This window comes from Pipistrellus kuhlii, unplaced genomic scaffold, assembly GCF_014108245.1.
Source record: "Pipistrellus kuhlii isolate mPipKuh1 unplaced genomic scaffold, mPipKuh1.p scaffold_m20_p_2, whole genome shotgun sequence".
Taxonomy (NCBI): Eukaryota; Metazoa; Chordata; class Mammalia; order Chiroptera; family Vespertilionidae; genus Pipistrellus; species Pipistrellus kuhlii.
The window spans coordinates 170,532,604-170,555,356 of NW_023425515.1; the positions used below are offsets into that span (position 1 = coordinate 170,532,604).

Consider the following 22,753-nt stretch of genomic DNA (forward strand, 5'->3'; position numbering starts at 1 on the left):
AAAAAATCAATAAAATATATTTGAAAAAAAAAGAAAAAAAAAAGAACACAGGCATTTGAAAAGAGGTATACCAGACATGTGAAAATTTAAGGCTTTGCTATTGATTAAAAAGTGCAATTTAAAATGCCTCTTTTGGAGGGTTGGGGGGAGAAAGGTCTTAATAATACCTAATGTTAATAGAGATGAAGTAAAACTAGTACTGTAATATAGTGCTAAGAAGACAGTATAAAATAGTACAACATCTGCAAAGTATATTGGCAAAAGTATGAAAGACAAATACTGAAATGCTTTGACCTATATAATACCATATTTTGTAATATATTTTAAGAAAATAATCCAAAATATGGAAAAGCTCACATGCACAAAGTAATTCACCTCACATTTATTCTAAAGAAAAATGTAAATCACAACGCTTATGCCACAAAAGGAAAAAGGTAAGATAAACTGTAATCTAAGCACATCAAATAAAAACAATTGAAATGGCCTTTAGGTAAAGTTTTTTCCTTCCGAAATGGAAATATCCAGCGAGTAAAACAGGCTGTTTTCCTGAGCACACTATCTTCCTACAGAACCTCTTCCCTCTGCCCTTTCCTGAGCTCATCCAATTTCACATCTTCAGGTACAACGAACAAAGGCAGGCAGACAGACCATAGTTTTCTACAAATAAAAGGCAATGTATGTGCTTTGGTTTCTTTCTAATGCCATCCAAGCCATAGCTTATATACTGGGTTAATCTCCCTTGGAACAGTTAAGATAACTTCCCCGTCCCTTTTCTGGATGACTGTGAGGTAAGAGTATTATTATTTTGCACTTATCGGTCTGCATTGAAATTCACCTCCCAATTAATGCCTTTTCACATAATCTCAAAAGATCAATTTGGAACTTTAAATAGCCTGGAAGGGCTTAGAGCCCTGTGTAAACTTAGTGATTTCACTAACTAGTGCATTCTCCATTAGAATAACTAATCAGATGGATGACAGATGAGACCTGTGCTATTATAGAATTTGAGAATATCATACTTTCTATCTTTCCGTGGCTCAAGAAATAGTCAATTATATCTAAACAAATTTACTGTAGAACCTTGTCAAAGGCTTTTTAAAGGTCTAAAGAGTCATATTTATTGGTTCTTTAGTTGTCAGTAATCAGGCTTATAGTCTTCTTCCAGAAACCATGTCATATTTCCTCCTGTATATTATACTTGTCCTAGTTATCATACATCGTTTTTTCAGATTCTAACCACATGCCTAGGATGAAAAACATACTTGGCAACTGGTAGCCCCCACCTAAAACCCTTTTCTGGAACAAAGGTCATCCCATTAGCAATCAGTCCACTAATGCACAGGAAATACATGCTGGTCTAACTGAAGGAAACTGGTGACTTAATTACACTTAATTTTGTTGACTTCACTTATGAAAACAAAACTTAAGTATGCACAAAGGGTTTGTATGTGTGTATATATAAATGATATAAATTTATACACGCACGCACACACACTTTCTATTTGATCTCATATGCCCAACATGTCCAGCTGAAGAAATAATTTGGAATTGGGAGTCACTAGCATCCAAATGCAGATCAAGACAAATAACTCACTGATGGTTTGTCCTGTCTGCCCTTGAGGCCAAACTTCACTTCATGATATTTTATGATCTTGATTCAATAGCTGGCTTTTTTCTACTTCTGTATCTTTATTATTTTATCGATTTGAGAGAAAGCGAGAGGAAGGGGGGAGAAGCAAAATGGGGGGAGAGAGAAAGAGAAAGAGAGAGAGAAAAAGAGAGAGAGAGTCATAGATAAATAGATTTTTGTTGTTCTACTAATTTATTCATTGATTGGTTGATTCTTGAATATGCTGACCTGGAATCAAATCCAAAACCTTGCTGTACTGGATCGATGCTTTAACCAACTGAGTTATTTTTTAAATAATAATAGTTTTTGAGCATGTTAGCAACTGATCTTCAAATTCTCCCCTGGCCCGATTAATAAACAAATTACTTATTATGGACAAAACTTGAAAGAGTTACAACCAACCTTAAGGGCACTGATGTCTAGACTTCGGTCCATGTATTTCTTCTTCTCATATTTATCTCGAATGAATCCCTCGACAGCTCTGCAAAAAGCTTATTAAGGGTAAATCAAGCAAGTCTTTCCCAGGATGACTATAAAAGATCAACCTGTATCCACAGAATGTTCTCTCTCCCTCCTGTCTGGCTTCCCCATTCGGCTCCTGTCTTTTCGCATGTAGTTTCTCTGACCAAAACCTTGAAATGCCTCCTTCCCAGTTATTGCAGGGAATCCTATTTCCTCTGATTTCCCTTCTGAGCACTGAGAGCAACAAATGGGATTAATCTTCATACTGCCAGCAGAGGAGCCGCTCGCTGCTCTAGAACACAGATCAAGCAGCAGACAATTACCTATTTTAAAGGCATTAGGTCAATAGGCCTTAAACAAAGTCAACTAATGACCCTAAAAACTATAAACTCTTGCCGAAACCGGTTTGGCTCAGTGGATAGAGCACATGTGTCAAACACAAGGCCCGCGGGCCAAATCCGTCCCGCCAGGCCTTGCAATGTGGCCCGCACCGCGCTGTCATCACTGCACTCCGCTGCGTTTCCATCACAATGATAGTTTATGACTGTTCAGTAAACCATTCGGCCCGCGATTTAGGCTGGATTTTAGATTTTGGCCCCTTCTATGATTGAGTTCGACACTCCTAGGATAGATTATCGGCTGCAGACTCAAGGGTCGCAGGTTCAATTCTGGTCAGAGGCATGTGCCTTGGTTGTGGGCACATCCCCAGTAGTGGGTGTGCAAGAGGCAGCTAATCGATGTTTCTAGCTTTCTATCCCTCTCTCTTCCTCTCTGTAAAAACTCAATAAAATATATTAAATAAAGAAAGAAAGAAAGATATTTTTTAAAAATCAATAAATTATATTTTTAAAAACCCACAAAACTATAAACTCTTGTACCCCGTGGCCAGATTCCCTGGCTCCAAATCTGCTTTAAGTCTGCCTGTACCAACCAAAAAGCCAACTGTAACAAAATGGTCAACAAACCACTGGCTTTGTGAGCTGGGTGCTCTCCCATGCAGAGGGGATGGGAGAAAAAAGTTACTAATTGGTCAACAACAGTTCATTCTTTCACACAGCACATAAAAAGGCCTTAAAAAGTGAAGAGTAGTTTTTGTGATTCAACATGACACAGTAAATGATTTTTATCAAACAGTAGCTTCAGAGATCCAAAAAACTATTGGAGATGTCACTTTACAGAAGAATTCACAGTGAAACTGAACCACTCCAATCTTAATTCCTGAATGAGTTTTCGCCCTGTGACACCACCATTCTGATACAGAATGTATACATATGCTTTTTTGTAGGCCTTGGGTGCAGGAGAGAGAAGAAAACAAGATAGAACTAATCCACATAGATTAGATCTGACTACACAGACAGGTCATGAGTTGTGAATATTCTGTGACTCTCCCAAAACACCAAAATACCACTCAGTCTTCTAAGTTGCTCCAGAAAAGATACGGGTCTATTTGAGGTCGCCGAAAGGTCTCAGGAAGGAAGGCTTCATAAAGTCGGTTTGCCTTTCCATTCCCCATCTCTTGCATACACTGCAACCAAAGAGATGTGGAAACATGGAATGTCAGATTAGAAAAGAATTTTAAAACTTCTCATCCAATGGCAGCATTTTGTTTTTAATTATTTAATTATTTAATTAATTAATTATTTATTTATTTAGAACATTCATTCATGAATGTTTTTATTTATATATATATATTAATATATTTTAATATACATATATATATTTTTTAATATACTTTATTGATTTTTCACAGAGAGGAAGGGAGAGAGATAGAGAGCTAGAAACGTCGATGAGAGAGAAACATCGACCAGCTGCCTCTTGCATACCCCCTACTGGGGATGTGCCCGCAACCAATGTACATGCCCTTGACCGGAATCGAACCTGGGACCCTTCAGTCCGCAGACCAACACTCTATCACTGAGCCAAACCGGCTTTGGCAGCAGCATTTTACATTGAAGAAGTAATCCACTCTAGAGAGTGGATCCAAAGAAAACCAGTTGGCCGAAACCGGTTTGGCTCAATGGATAGAGCGTCGGGTTAGGGACTGAAAGGTCCCGGGTTCGATTCCGGTCAAGGGCATGTACTTGGTTGCGGGCATATCCCCAGTAGGGGGTGTGCAAGAGGCAGCTGATCGATGACTCTCTCTCATCGATGTTTCTAACTCTCTCTCTCTCCCTTCCTCTCTGTACAAAATCAATAAAATATATTTAAAAACAAAACAAAACAAAAACAAAAAAACAAAGAAAACCAGTTGCTAAAGAGGATGATAGTTTAAAACCTGTGTATTTTGATTTCCAATCCATGATTCTCTACTTTGCTCACAACCATTTGCCCCTACAGCTGTCTTTCCTACCTCACCTGAGTTCCGTTTGTTGAAAAGTCTGTCTGACAAGATACATTTAATTCAGTAATAATTCAAAATTCCATTTGAAAGTCCAAGACACATAGCTACCAAATGTCTACTTGGCAGGCAATAATCAGTGCCTAATCTGACAGGCAACATGCAGCCAGTAACTACACTCGGAATTGATATTATTAGTTAACCCATTCAGCTTTATTACCAATAAGTGTGTTTTTGAAATAGATTTTTAGCACTTGGGAGGGATAAATCCCAAGATCTTTTAAAATCTTCAAATTCCCAAATACCTCTATGGCATGTAGTTTCCTTCAGAAGATACAGTAAAGTGCAACTGAAAAGTACACTAAACTTTAGACTTTTAATGAATCCATAAGCCCTGGCCGGTGTGCTCAGTGGGTATAGTGTTGGCCTGAGCATCAAATTCCCAGGCAAAGGCAAGTACTGAGGTTACAGGTTCAATCCCTGACCCTAGTTGGGAGGCAACCAATCAATGTGTCTCTTCCACATCCATGTTTCTCTCTCTCTCCCCCCTCCCTTTCTCCCTTCCACTCTTTCTAAAAATCAATGGGAAAAATATACTCGGGTGAGGATTAACAAAAAACAAAACACACACACACACACCAGTCTAAAATATTTCTAAGGCCATGTTCTGGTTAAGAATAATCTCTTATTTCTATCATCCTCTTTGGCAACTGGTTTTCTTTGGATCCACTCTCCCCAAGAATTTTCCCCCTTAATTACTATAAAAAGTTTCAATGTAGGAAGAGAACAATAAAGCCACAATGAGGTGCAGATCTTGGGCCAGCTGGACTCCCTAACTCTAGTGTCTCATCCCAACCCACCAACCTAACAGCAAGCATTTTAGCAATAAAATGTTATAAGTCTATGAGAGGGCTTTTTAAATTTATTTTTAGAGAATATCTAAAACTACAAATGTTAGATCTGCAGATGTCAGTGTCTTAGAAAATAATCCAAAGATCCTCCTTTACATCTTTCTCAATCCACGGGGTGCTAGACCATAAACCATTTGTGATTTGAAGTAGGTAAAATATAGGTGGAATAATCTGTACTTTAAATAGAAAGATTAAAATTTTCACTATTAAGGTATGAGAATTGGATATAGGTGTTCGACAACTAAACTTCCCTTTATCTTTACCTTTGTGCCCAGTTTGAAATTCACCCAGAACTACTGTAACACACTCTTGGGTTGTATAAAGTACCTGAATCTGTTCTTGAGTCCACTGGTCAAGGTTAACTGATTTTACCCTGGATATGTGCACCCCCAAATTCCTGTGGATTCCAGCACACCGAATGCAGATGAACACACCAATGTTCCAGGAGGCCCATCGTGGCCCTGTGAAGGTCAGGAACAAGTCAATAAAGAACAAATTAAAACAACATTCAAGGCTCAAACTGTAATGTTTAGATTATCAAACATTTCAGCTAGAACGTAAGTGAGAGGATTGTTATCTCAATCACCTTTTTTTTTGGTTTAGTTCATTCCTCCATGAATAGGCTTTCCTTTTTTTTCATTTAGCTTTAATTTTTTTTAAGGTACAATACAGTGGTTTTTAGTATACAGGCGAGGCAAAAGTAGGTTTGTTCTGGTAGTTCATATGGAAAATAACACAATAATTAATAAATAATAATGTAAGAATAAACCCTCTGCTTTGCATAGTCACAGCTGTAAACCGACTTTTGCGCCACCCTATATTCACACAGATGTTCAACCATCATCACTATCTAATTCCAGAGCATTTTCACCACTCCCAAAAGAAACCTCAAACCCATAAGCAGGCATTCCTCATTTCCTCCCAATTCTGCTCCAGCCCCCAGGCCCTGCCAACCATAAATCTAACCTGTCTCTATAGACTTGCCAATTCTGGACATTTCATATAAATGGGATTATACAATATGTGGACATTTGTGTATGGAGCAACCTTTTACCATGCCTGATGATATGAGTATTGAAATGTAGATGTTGTAATACCGTTAGTTAAATAAAGAAAAGTCCTAGGAGAACAGTGAAAAGTTATATCGCATTCTATTTAGTATCTTACATGAACAGCCCTCCCTTAAGCAACATTTCAATGGTGCTGGGGCCTGGATTCACTTTTCCTACTAGGAAAAAAGATACAGACATGCCATACCAACCTAAGGTTCAACCTGAAATTTAAAACTTTGTTTATCCTCCCCTCCCGAGCAGGCCTATAAAATATGCATCCAGATTAGGTTAATAGGATCCTTTCTCCTTGAGCTGATGTCCCTACATTACCCTATAGAATTACCTACATTCAAAAATATGAAGTAAAGATGCTTATTGAAATAAAAAAGAAATCTCAGCTACGTATTTTAATTAAAAATGGTTACATAATCTCTCATCCCTTGCCGACTTTGCTCACCCTAATAACCCCTCTGGAAAATTATCAAACTCCTCTTCATAATCTTTTTTTTCTCCCCCTATTCATAATCTTTGTACAGGAAAAGCAACTTACTTTTATATAACACCTGACAAATACTTACTGAAAAATCACTAATATTTCCTTCTCCATCCTTCTAGTAGGCAGAAACTTACCACATAAAATAAGCATGATATCAAAGTTAGCAGTTGCAATAGAGATGAAAAGACACAAAATGATTTCCCTCCAGAGACAAATAGGACCCTGGGTTTTGAACAACTCAAGGGCACAAGACTTCAGTCCTGTCGGACACAATTATTTGGTTGCTCTGCAGTTTTTGATAGCAGTCTCAATAAAGGAAGGCTAGAATCGTATGCCAGATATTCTCAGAAATTTGAATCCACAACTATCATAAATAAGAATGCAATTTTCAAACAAAGATATCATTCAGATACTATGGCAAATACTACAAATACAGAAGGCTCAAATTCTCCTTATAACCACCAGGTGGAGTTCTCTGTCTGAAATTTTATCCCAATATCTTACTGCTATTATTCGATAGGCTCAGATTTATCTTTTAAAAAGACCTTTGGTCCCTCAAATTTCTGGACAGATTTGCACAGTAGATCTGCCTTAAAGCTAATAAACACATAGAAGATTCACGTATTTCTTTCGATGATAGGGAGTTACATAAACACAAACAAAAAACCTAAGCAGATATGAGGTTTCATAGGGGGCTGTGTATCTATTTTAATTATAGTTTTCATAAAAGAACTCAGATATGGTCTAAGTCATATAGAGTTTAAAATGAGACCAAAAGTTAATATCTCATGTTTCTTTACATTTTTCCCTTTGCTCTAGATTCTAGAATTCATGATAAAATAGTTAAAGTATATTTGTTTATGAACAAAATTAGAAGCCAAAACCAGTAATTACAAGTTGCTATGGAGCATAAGGAATATAGTCAATAATTTATACTAGTAAAAGGGTAATATGCTAATTAGACCAGATAGACCAGACATCTTCTGGACAAAGCCATGGTGGCCAGAGGCAATTAGGAACAATCAGGCTGGAAAGGGAGAGCAGTTAGGGATGATTAGGGAGGCAGGTGAGCGGTTGGGAGTCAGCAGTCCTGGATTGCGAGAGGGATGTCTGACTGCTGGTATAGGCCTGATCCTGCCAGCAGTTGGACATCCCCCAAGGGGTCCTGGATTGGAGAGGTTGCAGGCTGGGCTGAGGGACTCCCACACCTGCATGAATTTTGTGCACTGGGCCTCTAGTCCTATGTAATAAAAGCTTAATATGCTAAGTGCCCAGTCGTCCATTCAACATGCTAATGATATGCTAAGGCCCCCAACCACTCACTATAGTTATTATGGATACAAAGGCAGAGATAATACAGATGAGATTCCTGATTCAAAGAATTCATGGACTAACAATTAATTGGTCTCCAGACTCCCACCAGAATCTTTCTAACACACAAATCTGTACAGATCAGGCCTCCAATTATAAACATTTTGTGTAGTCTCATGTAAAGGTGAAAATGCAAATGGGTGCAAATTTTCTATGCTTTTAACAAACTGAGCTATCTCTTGCTACAAAACCTGCTCTTACTTCATTTCCCCCCATTTTAGTCAGTTATACCTCCAACCACTCAAATGCATCAGTCAGAAATATACACATCACCTTTGATACCTCTCTCCTTCACCCCTCATATCTATACCATCACCAAGGCCAAAATATCTCTCAAATCAGTCTCTTTTCTCTTTGTACAACACTGTCATTAATCCAAGGTCACCAGATCTCTTGGCCTAGTGCAACGACCTCCTAATGTCTCTCTACTTTTACCTTTATATTTCCTTCTCCTCTAACCCTGAACCAAAACCATTCTCCATGAAGCAGCTTGAGCCCTTAAGGAAGCAAATGTACTAGTAACCTTGCCACTCTGTTACTTAAAACCCTTCTATAGAAGCTTCCTTCTACACGGTTGGACTAAAGAATAAAATATTTAACATGGTCTCCAAGGTCTTATAAGATCTGGCTCATGCCTACTTCCCCAGCCTCTTCCCTCGGACACACCAGCTTTCTTTCATTTCCTCAAAGCACCACCCTGTTCTTTACTCAGGGCTTCTGGCCTCTTTACATGCTGTTCCCACAAGCTCTTTCCCCACCCACCACCCACCACTTGTTGCCTGGTCAACTCCTACATTACCACAAAGGTCTCAGCTGAAAAGTTTCTTTCCTTGGTCCCTGAATGTAGATCGGTTATAACTTCACCTCCATCTTTTCTTCTGATTTTTACATTCCATTATGGACAATTTCAAATGCATAAAAACAGAGTATAATTAACCATCAGCTTCAACAATGATCAATCTCTGGCCAATCTTATTTCAGCTATACTTCTACCTACTTTCCCTCACTCCCAACACCTTGTAATATTTTGAGGCAATTCCCAAATATCATTTCATTTGTATATACTTTGGTATATATCACTAAAAGGTAAGGACTTTTTAAAAATAAACTTCTACAGAAACAGACCTGGAAACAGAAGCAGCGATCAGACTGTCAAACCTCAGAGGGAAGGTAGGGGAGGGTGGGGGCAAAGAGGAGAGATCAACCAAAGGACTTGTGTGCATGCATATAAGCCTAATCAGTGGTCATGGACAACAGGGGGTGGGCATACGTGGGGAGGGGTTAGGGATGGGAATGGGGCGAGGAGGACAATTATGTGATACCATAATCAATAAAGAAATTAAAATAGCCGGAACTGGTTTGGCTCAGTGGATAGAGCGTCGGACTGCTGACTGAAAAGTCCCAGGTTCAATTCCGGTCAAGGGCATGTACCTTGGTTGTGGGCACATTCCCAGTAGGGGGTGTGCAAGAGGCAGCTGATCGATGATTCTCTCTCATCAATGTTTCTAACTCTCTATCCCTCTCTCTTCCTCTCTGTGAAAAATCAATAAAATATATATTAAAAAAAAAGAAATTAAAATAAAATAAACTTCTACTTACCATTCACTTTTTCCAAGTGATACCACATTTTAGCATATATTTATTTGACTCTATAACATCTTTTTCCCACTAAAATGTAAGGACCACAGAGCAGACAGCAGATTTGTGACATTCACTGTCATATTTTCAGGGCGTAGCATAGTTCCTTGCATAAAGCATTAAGGCAAAATTTTTACAATAATTAATTAAAGCCCTAGCTGGTTTGGCTCAGTGGATAGAGCATCAGTCTGTGAACTGAAGGGTCTTGGGTTCGATCCGGTCCAGAGCACATGCCCAGGTTGCAGGCTCGATCCCCAGTAGGGACATGCAGGAGGCAGACGATCAATGATTCTCATCAATGTTTCTATCTCTCTCTCTCTCTTCCTTCATCTCTGAAATAAAAAAAAAATATATTAAGCCAAAACCGGTTTGGCTTGGTGGATAGAGCGTCAGCCTGCGGACTTGAAGGTCCCGGGTTCGATTCCAGTCATGGGCATTTACCTTGATTGCGGGCACATCCCCAGTGGGAGGTGTGCAGGAGGCAGCTGATCAATGTTTCTCTCTCATTGATGTTTCTAACTCTTTATCCTTCTCCCTTCATCTCTGTGAAAAATCAATAAAATATATTAAATACATATATTAAGAAAATAAAAATTAATAAAAAATATGTAAATCCTTTGACTCTTCCCTCCCACCACTTATAAGGATTCATCAAGGAAACAACAGGGCAAGTACACAAAGAAATATAGTTAAGAAAGTTCTAATACAAATTAGAAACATCAACAGATTACATAAAAGAATTATGGTATAACCATACAATCGAGAAAAAATTTTGTAGCTCTCTATTTAATATAGAGATATTTCCACGTCATATTAATTTTAAAATGAAGTTTGAAACCAGTATGCACAGAACAATACTATTTAAAAATATATATATTTTATTGATTTTTTACAGAGAGGAAAGGAGAGAGATAGAGAGCTAGAAACGTCGATGAGAGAGAAACATCGACCAGTTGCCTCTTGCACACCCCCTACCGGGGATGTGCCTGAAACCAATGTACATGCCCTTGACTGGAATCAAACCTGGGACCTTTCAGTCCGCAGACCTTCACTCTACCACTGAGCCAAACCAGCTTCGGCAAAACAATACTATTTTTGTTTAAGAATGTGAATAAGTGTACATGTCTGCACAGAAAAAATGTTTAGAAAGATATATGTAAAATATTAAGAGCTGTTATTTCTAGGTAGTAGGGTTATAAAATATCTACTTTTTTCTCTATATGTTTATATATTCTCTGACTTGTTTGCAATGACTTTGTATTACTTTTGTAATGAGAAAAATAACAGTACAGGCCATTAAAAAAAAATCACCACTGTCCATGGCTCCTGCCTGGCTGCACGATAAGTTAAAACTCCTTAACACGACATAGAAAGCCATTTGAGAGCCTGTGCTCTGAGGTGCTGAGCAAATCATTCTGAGCAGGTCATCACTCTGCCTAAACCATTCTTCCTACCTGGAATGGCTTTCTCCCCAATTCCCTGCTTGACAAACTTCAAAATGTAGTCCACTGTCTACTTCTGTGAGGCCCACCAATGGAATGAATCTTGACCTTCTCTATGGCTAATAGTTCACTGTATGCTTTGTTCTTCTCATACTTACTATCTTATTATAATTGGTTGATTATAGGTCTCTCTTGCCCCAAATAGACTGTGAGTCCTAGAAGGCAAGGACCATGCCCCTTCATCATTTATCCCAAACACTTTGCACAATGCTTGCAAACAGGACATACAAAATTAGTACTTGTTAAATGAGTTCATCAATAAGAAAGATAAAAGTGTACAACTGTTTCCTGTTTTGGGAACTGAAGGGTGAAGTCTTCAAACACCTTAAAGGTGAAGCTATCACACAGAAAAGGAATTAGTTTGCTCTGGTGAGGTTCCAAAGGCAGAACTAGCATCAATGAGTGGTAGTTGATTTCAGCACGCTCGGGGAAAAGAATTTTCCAACAATTAAGGTTGTGTGAAAACCAATGTAGCATATCCAGAACTAGTAAAAGCCCAGTAAGTACAGTTGTTCGGGCAGAGGCTGGATGATGCACCCTCAGGGATGGTAGAGAAATGATCTCCGCACAGTGAGTGGGTGCACGGTGAGCCCAAGGGCCCCTTCTACTACTGCAGTCCTACCAGCTAATTGAATGGTTCTCAAAATGCAACACAGATAATCAACTCATGAAGACATTAGGTCTTGATGAATCTAAAAAACTGAATCAAATTCAGTTCATGGAGCCTCTGACTGGTTTAAACATGATTATAAACAACAACCACCTGAAAACTGGCTTAAATGTAATAGACACATAAGGAAGAACCTATTGGGGTGGTGAACACATCCTATATAATAAAAGCCTAATAGGATATGTGTCCGGTCATCTGTTCAACCAATCAAAGCGTAATATGCTAATGATATGCTAAGGCCGTTCAACCACTCGCTATGACGTGCACTGACCACCAGGGGGCAGACATTCTGACTGGTAGGTTGGGGTGCTGCGGGGGTCCAGCCAATTGGGACTGAGCAAGACAGGCCAGCCACATCCTGGAGCCCTCCCACAGTCTCTCCCCAGCTGGCCAACCTCTGTGTCCCTCCCTAACCCCAATCGTGCACTGGTGGGGTCCCTTGGTCTAGCCATTTCACAACCTGGGACCCCTAAGGAGAGCCAGTTTCGATCCAATCCCGCAGGCCAGGCTGAGGGATCTCACTGGTGCATGAATTTGTGCACTGGGCTTCTAGTAATACAATATACAGATAATATATTATAGAACTGTATACCCAAAACTTATATAATTTTATTAACCAATGTCACCTCAATAAATTCAATAAAAATGAAAGGAAGGGGGGCCAAAATTTAAAGACTCCATTAAATTTGTACTATACTTAGGGTGCTGATGAACAAGTCACAACTTGGATAAGATCTGTGGTCATTAAAGGAGCAGCTACTGAAGAATGGTGGTGTTAGGGTGCACCCTGGTAACTTTTCATTTGAAGTTCAGGCAGGAACTCTTAATAATATATTTTTCAAGGTGTACCAAATACAAACATGCTAAAGGTCACATTTTTAGATAAAACAAAGAATCCGTGGTTTACATTCTTTCTAATTCATCATGTTGTTTCTACTGAACTCTGGTTATGTAACATCAATTTGAAATAACATTAAAGAGGAAGTGGATGATTTTTCAAAACATGAAGCTGTAAGACAGAGAGCACATAATAAGTAGCTCTACATTAAACAGCTAAACAATGCCCACATGGCATGGCTCAGTGGTTAAACATCACCCTATGAACCAGGTGGTCACAATTCAATTCCCGGTCAGTGCACATGCCCAGGGTGGAGGGCTCAATCCCCAGTGTGGGGATTGCAGGAGGCAACCAATCAATGATTCTCTCTCATCACTGATGTTTCTATCTTTCTCCCTCTCTGAAATCAATAAAAATATATTTAAAATAAATATCTATATATATAAAAGCCAAAGTGACCATTTGACCGGTAGCTATGATGTGCACTGACCACCAGAAAGCAGATGCTCAGTGCACAGCTATGGAAACATGGAACAGACATGAATCTCAAGAGGGAAGAGGGGAAGGGGGAGGGCGGGAAGAGATTACCAAAGATCTTATATGCATACTAGAAGCCCAGTGCACGAATTTTGTGCCCCCTTAGGTTGGCCTGCAGAGATTGGGCCAAAATCGGCTCTCCAACATCTCCCAAGGGGTCCTGGACTGCAAGAGGGCACAGGCCAGGCCGAGGGACCCCACCAGTACACGACCCGGTGCATCAGGCCTCTAGTATAAAATGAAAAATAAAATAAAATAAAATAAACAGCTAAGCCAATTGTCTTTTGCTGCTTTTAAAGACAGATTAACTTGTGGCTGGCATAACTATATAGAAAGAAATAATTCAGACTTTTCTTTCTTCACAAAAGAATGTAGGAAAAACTATATGAGATGTTGATCATCAAATTTGAGCTGGCCGAAATGCAGATCATTCCGAGGTCAGTACTGTATATCTTTAGTTCTGAAGTAAAGATTTTATATTAGTCCAGAGGAGTCTTAAAGCAAAATAAGGAAAAACACTGATGGTTGGTAAAGGGAAAGGAAATATTTAAACTTACAAAGAAAATAAAGGACCGGTTTTATGTGCTGAGAACAAATGACAAAAAACAGAATCTGGGCTATCTTTTCTTCTATTTTTACTCATGATTCACATTTTTTTCCAAGCTGCTCCAAGTGCGTACCATAGTTGGCTCACAATAAGGGAGATAACTATGCCCTCCACGTGGATTACATGGCCACTGTACTATTCTGACCTGGATATTTTCCTCTATCACATCAACAGTTAAGAATTCATTACGCAGACACAGGGCCTCGTGTCCTGCACAGGGTGCCTGGGTCCCAAATTGCTCTTCAAGAACACATTCTGCATGCTGCTAACTCTCGCTCCCTAGAGTCAACTAGGTCATCTTTAAAAAACAAACAAACAAATAAAAAAAGGAAGAACCTAAATCAATAAACTCTGATTTGAAAACAGAGCTTAATTCACTTTGATTTGACCTGTCATTAACTCTAACACAAAAATTGAGTTAAAATGAAGAAGCAGCAGTATTTGTTTTAAGAACAATTCTAGCCGAAACTGGTTTGGCTCAGTGGATTGAGCGTCAGCCTGCGGACTGAAGGGTCTGGGGAGAGGGTGGGGGAGGGAATTCCGAATCCGGTCAAGGGCATGTACCTTGGTTGCTGCAGGCACATCCCCAGTAGGGGGTGTGCAAGAGGCAACTGATTGATGATTCTCTCTTATCAAAGTTTCTAACTCTCTATCCCTCTCTCTTCCTCTCTGTAAAAAAATCAATAAAATATATTAAAAAAAAGAAAAAGAACAATTCTAATGCCAGTTCCCTTAGTTCTACTCATTACATCCCTCCACCCTCATTCACTACAAATACACAGAAACACCACTGGCCTCTAGGAGCATTTAAGTGGGGCCTAAGAGGTATGTTTACCCGCCTATTTTCATCTACACAAAAGAGAACTCACCTCATCCTCTATTCTAAAACAACAATAAACAGTAACCTTGAACTCTGTAAGTACAAACATTTTAAGGAACCATGAGACCAAAATAAGGACTTACTCAATCAACTTTTGTTCCCATCCCGTCCCTCTCGCAAGAATGTTATTTCCTTTTGTCAAAAAGAGACACTGTCACCGGGACTGGTTTGGCTCAGTGGATAGAGCATCGGCCTGCGGACTGAAAGGTCCCGGGTTCGATTCCGGTCAAGGGCAAGTACCTTGGTTGCGGGCACATTCCCGGTGGGGGGTGTGCAAGAGGCAGTTGATCGATGATTCTCTCATCGATGTTTCTAACTCTCTGTCCCTCTCAATTCCTCTCTGTGTAAAATCAATAAATATATTAAAAAAAAAAAAAAAAAGAGACACTGTCTACAAACACTGACTGAACTACATCAAGAACCTATAGTGAAACTTTGCCGATAACTAATCAAGGAGGGAATTTACTGCTTAAAAATAATAATAAAAAAAACTTCCCCAAATGTATGAAGACACCAAAAGAAATGCAACTCCTGTGGAAAGATGGCCAAATAAGCATTTCTTTCTAATAAAGATGGATTGTGTCCCATGAGAAAAAAAAGCTCAACAAAGTTGGTTGGCATCTCTGTCCACTGAGCAAAAGCTCAATGAGTTAAGGGGGAGAAAGGGGCAGAGCAGACAAAGATTGGCTAAAACAGAGCTTGGATTCCAAGCTCTCCCACAGTGGGCCTCAGGGGTCACATTCAGGTTTAAGCTTCCACAGCAGCAGCCCCCTGAATATCCACAACCACAGGAGAACATTTGCCTCTGTTTTCTCTCTTTAAAAGTGATTTTGATTTATCTGTTCTTCTTTAATGGCTATTTAACTGATGCTACATTTGCTCTTATAACTCCTAAGATAGTGTTTCATATAATGCTTAAGAGCACATTATTTCTACTTCACTAGACTCTAGAAGGGGACACTATAACTACCATACTTTGACTGAAATAAAAGATCCCCTATTACTTAAACCATTTGTTGAAGTTTGACCTGAAACATTATAGGAAATCCAGCAAGGTGTTATTGTAAATCTATCAAAGTATCTTAATATTTATCTCAATAAGGTTTGATTGGTTATAAAAACAATGCAAAAACCTTCACACACAACTAAACAATAATACCACTAGCTAAACTTAGAAATATTAAAACAAAAACAAAAACAAAAAAAAACTTAGCAATATTATTAGTTTAACCCCAAATTAATTGACTAGTTTAGGGGAATTGGCATCTTGTAGATTTTTTTTGTTGTTGTTGTTTTTTGTTAAATATTCCTACGAGAGACTAGTGTTAAAATGTGATAGATACTGCTGGATCTCCAAGTGGGAGCCCCATTCTTTCTGGAGAATCTTGAGTTTCACCTGCAGGACAGTGTCTCTCCTGTCGCTATCCTCAGTAAGGGCCTGGGTGCCTACCTACTGAGAAGTGAGTAAAAAGGCCCTAAGTGAGCAGCAGCACAAGAACGCTAGTTGGGCTCTTACTTGTAAGTCAAGTTCTAAATTCATGGGTGGTGGATGTTTACACAGCACCTTACATACGGAGGAGGGTCTGGTGCCAAGAAAAAAGAAATCAAGCAAGGTAATTAAGAATCTACACTTGCCGAAACTGGTTTGGCTCAATGGATAGAGTATCGGCCTGCGGACTGAAGGGTCCCGGGTTCGATTCCGGTCAGGGGCATGTGCATTGGTTGTGGGCACATTCCGGGTGGGGGGTATGCAAGAGGCGGCTGGTTGATGTTTCTCTCTCATCAATGTTTCTAGCTCTCTATCTTTCTCCCTTCCTCTCTGTGAAAAATCAATAAAATATATATATATTTTTTAAAAAGAAACTACACTGATCTGTAATACTTTTTAAAATATAGATACATTAAAAAAAAAAAGGGGGGGAGGGGGAATCTACACTGGTCCTGTAAAGCTAAGGCACAGAGATCTCTGGACTGGGAAGTGGAGCAGGGACTGGGAACAAGCCAAGGAAAGGTCAACAATTAAATCTTAAAAGAGTGACGTTTTATTGTTATTAATCCTCAGCCAAGGATATCCATTGATTTTTAGATATTTTTTTCCCATTGATGTTGAGGGAGGGAGACGGAGAGAAACACTGACGTGAAGAGACACATTGATTAGTTGCCTCCCACATGAGGATCAAGCCTGCAACAGAGGCTTGACCAAAATTGAGCTAGAAACCCAGTCTATGGGCCGATGCTCTGACCACTGAACCAAACCAGCTAGGGTGGAGGAATGACAATTTTTAAATATATTTTGTGGTAAATTCCATTCTTTGCTTCCCCTTTGTTGTTAAAATTCTAAAAAGGACCTGTGAAGACTTGAAAGCGCCATGTGGCCATTACTCCAGTAAAGGCTCAGCTGAAATGGAATGCAGAACTTGCCGGGACCGAGGAATAGGGACTGACACAGGCTGTGTCAGCTTCGTCATAGCTTTGGGGGTCCCAGAGTATGCCAGCAAGGATGCTCACAGAACACACTCTACTCCAACCAGAAATAGCATCATTCTGCACCCAACCCAACCAAGAATGTAGATTTATTTATTTAAAATATATTTTATTGACTTTTTTTTTTTTTTTTTTTTTTTTACAGAGAAGAAGGGAGAGGGATAGAGAGTTAGAAACATTGATGAGAGATAAACATCAGCTGCCTCTTGCACCCTCCCTACTGGTACATGCCCATTGACTGGAATCGAACCTGGGACCCTTAAGTATGCAGGCCAACCCTTTATCCACTTAGCCAAACCAGTTAGGGCAGTGGTCGGCAAACTCATTAGTCAACAGAGCCAAATATCAACAGTACAACGATTGAAATTTCTTTTGAGAGCCGAAAATCGACTTCTGCGCATGGGCCACGAAGTTTCAATCGCACTGTATGTGTGCGCCCGCACGTGGTATTTTGTGGAAGAACCACACTCAAGGGGCCAAAGAGCCGCATATGGCTCGTGAGCCGCAGTTTGCTGACCACAGAGTTAGGTCAAGAATGTAAGAAGAAAAGGTGGCATTGGGGCAAATACATTTATTCAATCTAAAATTGACATTTTATAGCAAACATAATGAGTTTAAAAATTGGATCACTATCTCAATGTCTAACAGCAGACTTAGGGAGGAAGTGTGCAGGGAGGGACTGCTGAGCTAATAGCCAGGCAATTATTTCCAAGTCTGCAAGGTGGACTCGATATTTCAAAACTTGACATTATAATTAAACTAATTTCCCATCAGTCATGACCTCACTTCAGGTAACAAGTGCTAAATCTAACTTGGTTCGCTAGAAGTCACTATCTTCACTCTCTGGGGACATTCAGTTCTTAACATTTTAACCTTACTTTAAGTTCAAGGCTTAACTTCCTCTTTGCAATAGCCAGTACCCTACTCCTATTCCGAAAACAACAACAACAGCAAAAACAGAGGATGCCAAGTGTCCATTTGGGTTAAGCATATCTTTAGAAGAAGCTACTAAAGAAGGGTGATAGGGCCGCTGACCAGTGACTGCTCCTCATCCCCTCCCCTAGGATAAGTAACAAGCGGAAGAGGAACCATGTAAAAACGGATGTTAAAAATAGCCCACACTCAAACAGAGCCACTTCCTTTCCTCTCCAGCAGTGGTTTTCAAGTGAAGCAATTTTCCCAAGGGGCAATGCCAATGTCTGGAGACACTTTTAGTTGTTATAACTGATAGGAGGTGGGGGTGCTCCTGGCATCGAGTGGGCACAGGCCAGGGAGGTCGGTAAATATCCTGCGATGCACCCTTGGTTGCGGGCACATCCCCAGTGCGGTGTGTGCAGGAGGCAGCTGGTCGATGTTTCTCTCACATCAACGTTTCTGGCTCTCCATCCCTCTCTTCTCCTCTCTGTAAAAAAATCAATGAAAGATATTAAAAAAAAATATCCTGTGATGCACCAGACAGCCCCACAAGAAAGAGAACACAGCAAGCCCTCTTATGGGAATATATCCTAAGTACCCAAAGCACTAACTCAGGAATATGTGCACCCCTCCGGTCACTGCAGCATCATTTACAACAGCCAGGGTTTGGAAGCAGCCCAGGTATCCATCAGTGGGTGAGTAGATAAAAAAGCTGTGGTACATTTTACGCAATGGAATACTACTCGGCCATAAAAAAGAAGGAAATCTTGCCGAAGCCGGTTTGGCTCAGTGGTAGAGCGTCGGTCTGTGGACTGAAAGGTCCCAGGTTCGATCCCGGTCAAGGGCATGTACATTGGTTGTGGGCACATCCCCGGTAGGGGGTGTGCAAGAGGCAGCTGGTTGATGTTTCTCTCTCATCGACGTTTCTAACTCTCTCTCTCCCTTCCTCTCTGTAAAAAATCAATAAAATATATTTTTAAAAAGAAAAAGAAAAGAAAAAAAAAGAAGGAAATCTTACCTTTTGTGACAGCATGGATAGACCTGGAGACAATTATGCTAAGTGAAATAAGCCAGTCAGAGAAAGACAAATACCATATGATCTTACTTTATGTGGAATCTAATGAACAAAATAAACTAACCAACAAAATAGAAATAGACTCATAGAGAACAGACTGTCAGAGGGGAGGGGGTTGGGAGACTGGGTGAAAAAGGTGAAGGGATTAAGCAAGAAAAAAAAATTTCACAGACACAGACAACAGTATGGTGATTACCAGAGGAAAATGGGCGTGGGAAGCCAAAACCGGTTTGGCTCAGTGGATAGAGCGTTGGCCTGCGGACTGAAAGATCCCAGGTTCGATTCCAATATATTAAAAAGGAGAGAGAGAGAAAGAAAGAGAGAGAGAGAGAGAGAGAGAGAGAGAGAGAGAGAGAGAGACACAAAGAGACAAAGAGACAAAGAAAATGGGCATGGGAGAAAAGGGTAAATGAATAAGTGGTGATGGAAGGGACTTGAGTTGGGGTGGTGAACACATAATATAATACAATATACAGGTGATGTATTATAGAATTGTACACCTAAAAACTATGTAATTTTATTAACCAATATCACCCCAATAAATTCAATAAAAACTTTTTAATCTTAAAGAAAGACTTCTCTTTAGCCAGTGCCACTAATGTTGTATTATATTATATACAGCACAATAAAGATCTTTGTACCAGAAATAAATACATAAATAAATAAATGTCAAGAGTGCTGAGGTTGAGAAGCCCGACTCTAGAGGAACCATTCATAAGACATTTAGTTTGAAGCATGTGTAATATAAGAATATGCCAATTCTGTGGAAAAAACTTTTTTTTTTTTTACATATATTATCTTAAATTTTTTTCTTCCATTTTTTATTTTTATTTATTTAGATATGTTTTGTTTTGTTTTTAAATATATTTTATTGATTTTTTACAGAGAGGAAGAGAGAGAGATAGAGAGCTAGAAACATCGATGAAAGAGAAACATCGACCAGCTGCCTCTTGCACACCTCCTACCAGGGATGTGCCCGCAACCAACGTACATGCCCCTGACCGGAATCGAACCTGGGACCTTTCAGTCCGTAGACCAACGCTCTACCACTGAGCCAAACCAGTTTCGGCTCAATCTATGGGCCTAGAATGTATCGGGTCTAGTAATAATTAATGTCGTTTTTTAACATTCGTTTAAAATCTTGCTTGGTGCTGACTTGTATTGACATAACCTTCAAACACGTGGTATCTACAGAACGTGTGAAGTGCAATTAACAAGTTTTGCTTGAAAAAGTTTGTGTTTGGTTTGGTTTCTGTTGCAAAACTAGGGCTAAGAAGATGGCGGATGAAGAGCATATTCGGCACTGCATGCTTTACGAGTTCCAATTAGGAAGAAAAGCAAGTGAGGCTGCAAAAAACATCTGTAGTGCTCTTGGTCAAGATGCAGTTAGCGCCAGAAAATGCCAGCGTTGGTTTGAGAAATTTCGCGAGGGAAATTTTTCGTTAGATGATAAGAGTGGTCGAGGCCGTGTGTCCAATTTTGATCAAGAAGCTCTTCAAGCTCTTTTGGTGCAAAATCCTCAAATTACCCAACAAGAGCTTGCGACAACTTTAAATTGTTCACAAAAAATAATTTCCAATCAATTGCGTGCACTTGGCAAAGTCCAAAAGTTTGGAAAATGGGTTCCTCATGAGTTGACCGACAACAACTGTAATAAAAGAGTCACAATTTGCAGTTCGCTCCTCTCTCGTCAAAACCGTTTGCCGTTTTTAGAGCAAACTGTTACCGGAGATGAAGAATGGGTGCTGTATGTTAATCTGAAAAGGCGGCCTCAGTGGTTGGACAAAAATGAGGCTCTGCAGCCCACGCCAAAACCTGACTTGCATGCGAAAAAAGTGATGTTGTGTGTTTGGTGGAATTTTAAAGGAATTCTTCATTATGAACTTTCACCATCTAACCAAATCATTACAAGTGCAGTGTATAGTGCCCAATTGGAAAGGTTAGCCCAAGCTTTAAGAGAAAAAGAACCCGCGCTGATTAATCGGAAGGGCGTAATTCTTCACCACGATAACGCACGACCGCGTACTGCAAGAATCACTGCTGAAAAACTGCGCCAGTTGGAATGGGAAGTTCTCCCTCAACCTGCATATTCTCCTGATATTGCCCCTTCCGATTACCATTCGTTTCGTTCTTTGCAAAACTTTCTTCTTGGAAAAAAATTTAATAATGAAGAATGCCTCAAAAATGCATTGACCGAATTTTTTGCATCAAAATCACAAGAATTTTACAACAGAGGGATTAAAATGCTTCCTGAGCGTTGGGCACAAGTAGTAGAAAACAACGGCAACTATATTGTTGATTAAATTTTGTTGTATTGTTTAAATAAATCCGATTTAAAAAGTATTAGAAAACGACATTAATTATTACTAGACCTAATATGATCTTTGTGTTCCGTAAGTTTGTCATTGACATAGCTACAATAGCTTGAACATGTTTTCCCGCTGTTTGAAGGGAATCTCATGCCTTTCACCCATGCAGAGGCTTCACACAAAACCTTCTGAGTCAGCAGATGAACCTTGTGCAAGATCACGAACATGTAAACTTCCTCCACAATGACGTGCGGCAGCTCCCCTAACCCGTCAGAGGAGCCCCAGCAAATGGCAGATAGGCAGGAAATCAGGATCAGGTTATCCGAATCACAGCTGTATCCAAACAAGCTAGACCTTTCATTTCTAAACCAACTGTCAGAGGACAGAAATGAATTCCGGGGTCAAAGTACAGTTAGTCCAGCGGCATCCTGAATGTTAGTCATCACAACGGCCTTGGCTAAAGGGAGGAGAGCAAAAGGCGAAGATAGGCCCTTGCAAAAAGAAAATATTCACTCCTGTGTTTCAAAACCCAGGTGTTTCAAAACTGAGTATGAGGAGGTCCAGACGGGGGGGGCGAGGGACGAAGATGTAAATGGAAATGGAAAGAGCCTGTAAAGGGAACATTACGTATCAGGGGTCCTCAAACTTTTTAAAGTGGGGGCCAGATCACAGTCCCTCAGAGAGCTGGAGGGCCGGACTATATGAACTACTAATTCCTACTGTAACACCTCGGCTGCGCTCACTGCCCAAAAAACCTGGCGGGCCTGATCAGACTCCTCTGCGGGCCGCATGTGGCCCGCGGGCCGTAGTTTGAAGACGCCTGATAGATAAATCCAGAGCAAATCTCTAGGGGAAACATCACAGCTTCAAAAGAGTCAACGCAAGGTTCCTCAAATTAAACAAACCTGTTCCAGTGGGAACAGGGACACTGGTAAAGCTGCTGCCAGGTTATTATTAATGTTTGTGGCCCCTGAGAACAGTGCCTAAATACTTCCCCCTCCTACAAAACGGCCAAGGGACCGCGATTTTAGCCCCCTG

General features: G+C 40.0%; 1 protein-coding gene across 3 annotated transcripts in view; it reads right to left on the reverse strand.

The window, feature by feature from the left end:
- Positions 1-22,753, reverse strand: part of SMAP2 (small ArfGAP2) — a 48,317-nt gene that overhangs the window by 10,124 nt on the left and 15,440 nt on the right. For all 3 annotated transcript variants that reach the window (XM_036444146.2, XM_036444145.2, XM_036444147.2), the window contains 3 exons: positions 5,669-5,802; positions 3,532-3,617; positions 2,033-2,111 (listed from right to left, as the gene is read on the reverse strand). In XM_036444146.2, the coding sequence (XP_036300039.1) occupies positions 2,033-2,111; positions 3,532-3,617; positions 5,669-5,802 (299 nt within the window). The remainder of the gene's footprint in view (positions 1-2,032; positions 2,112-3,531; positions 3,618-5,668; positions 5,803-22,753) is intronic.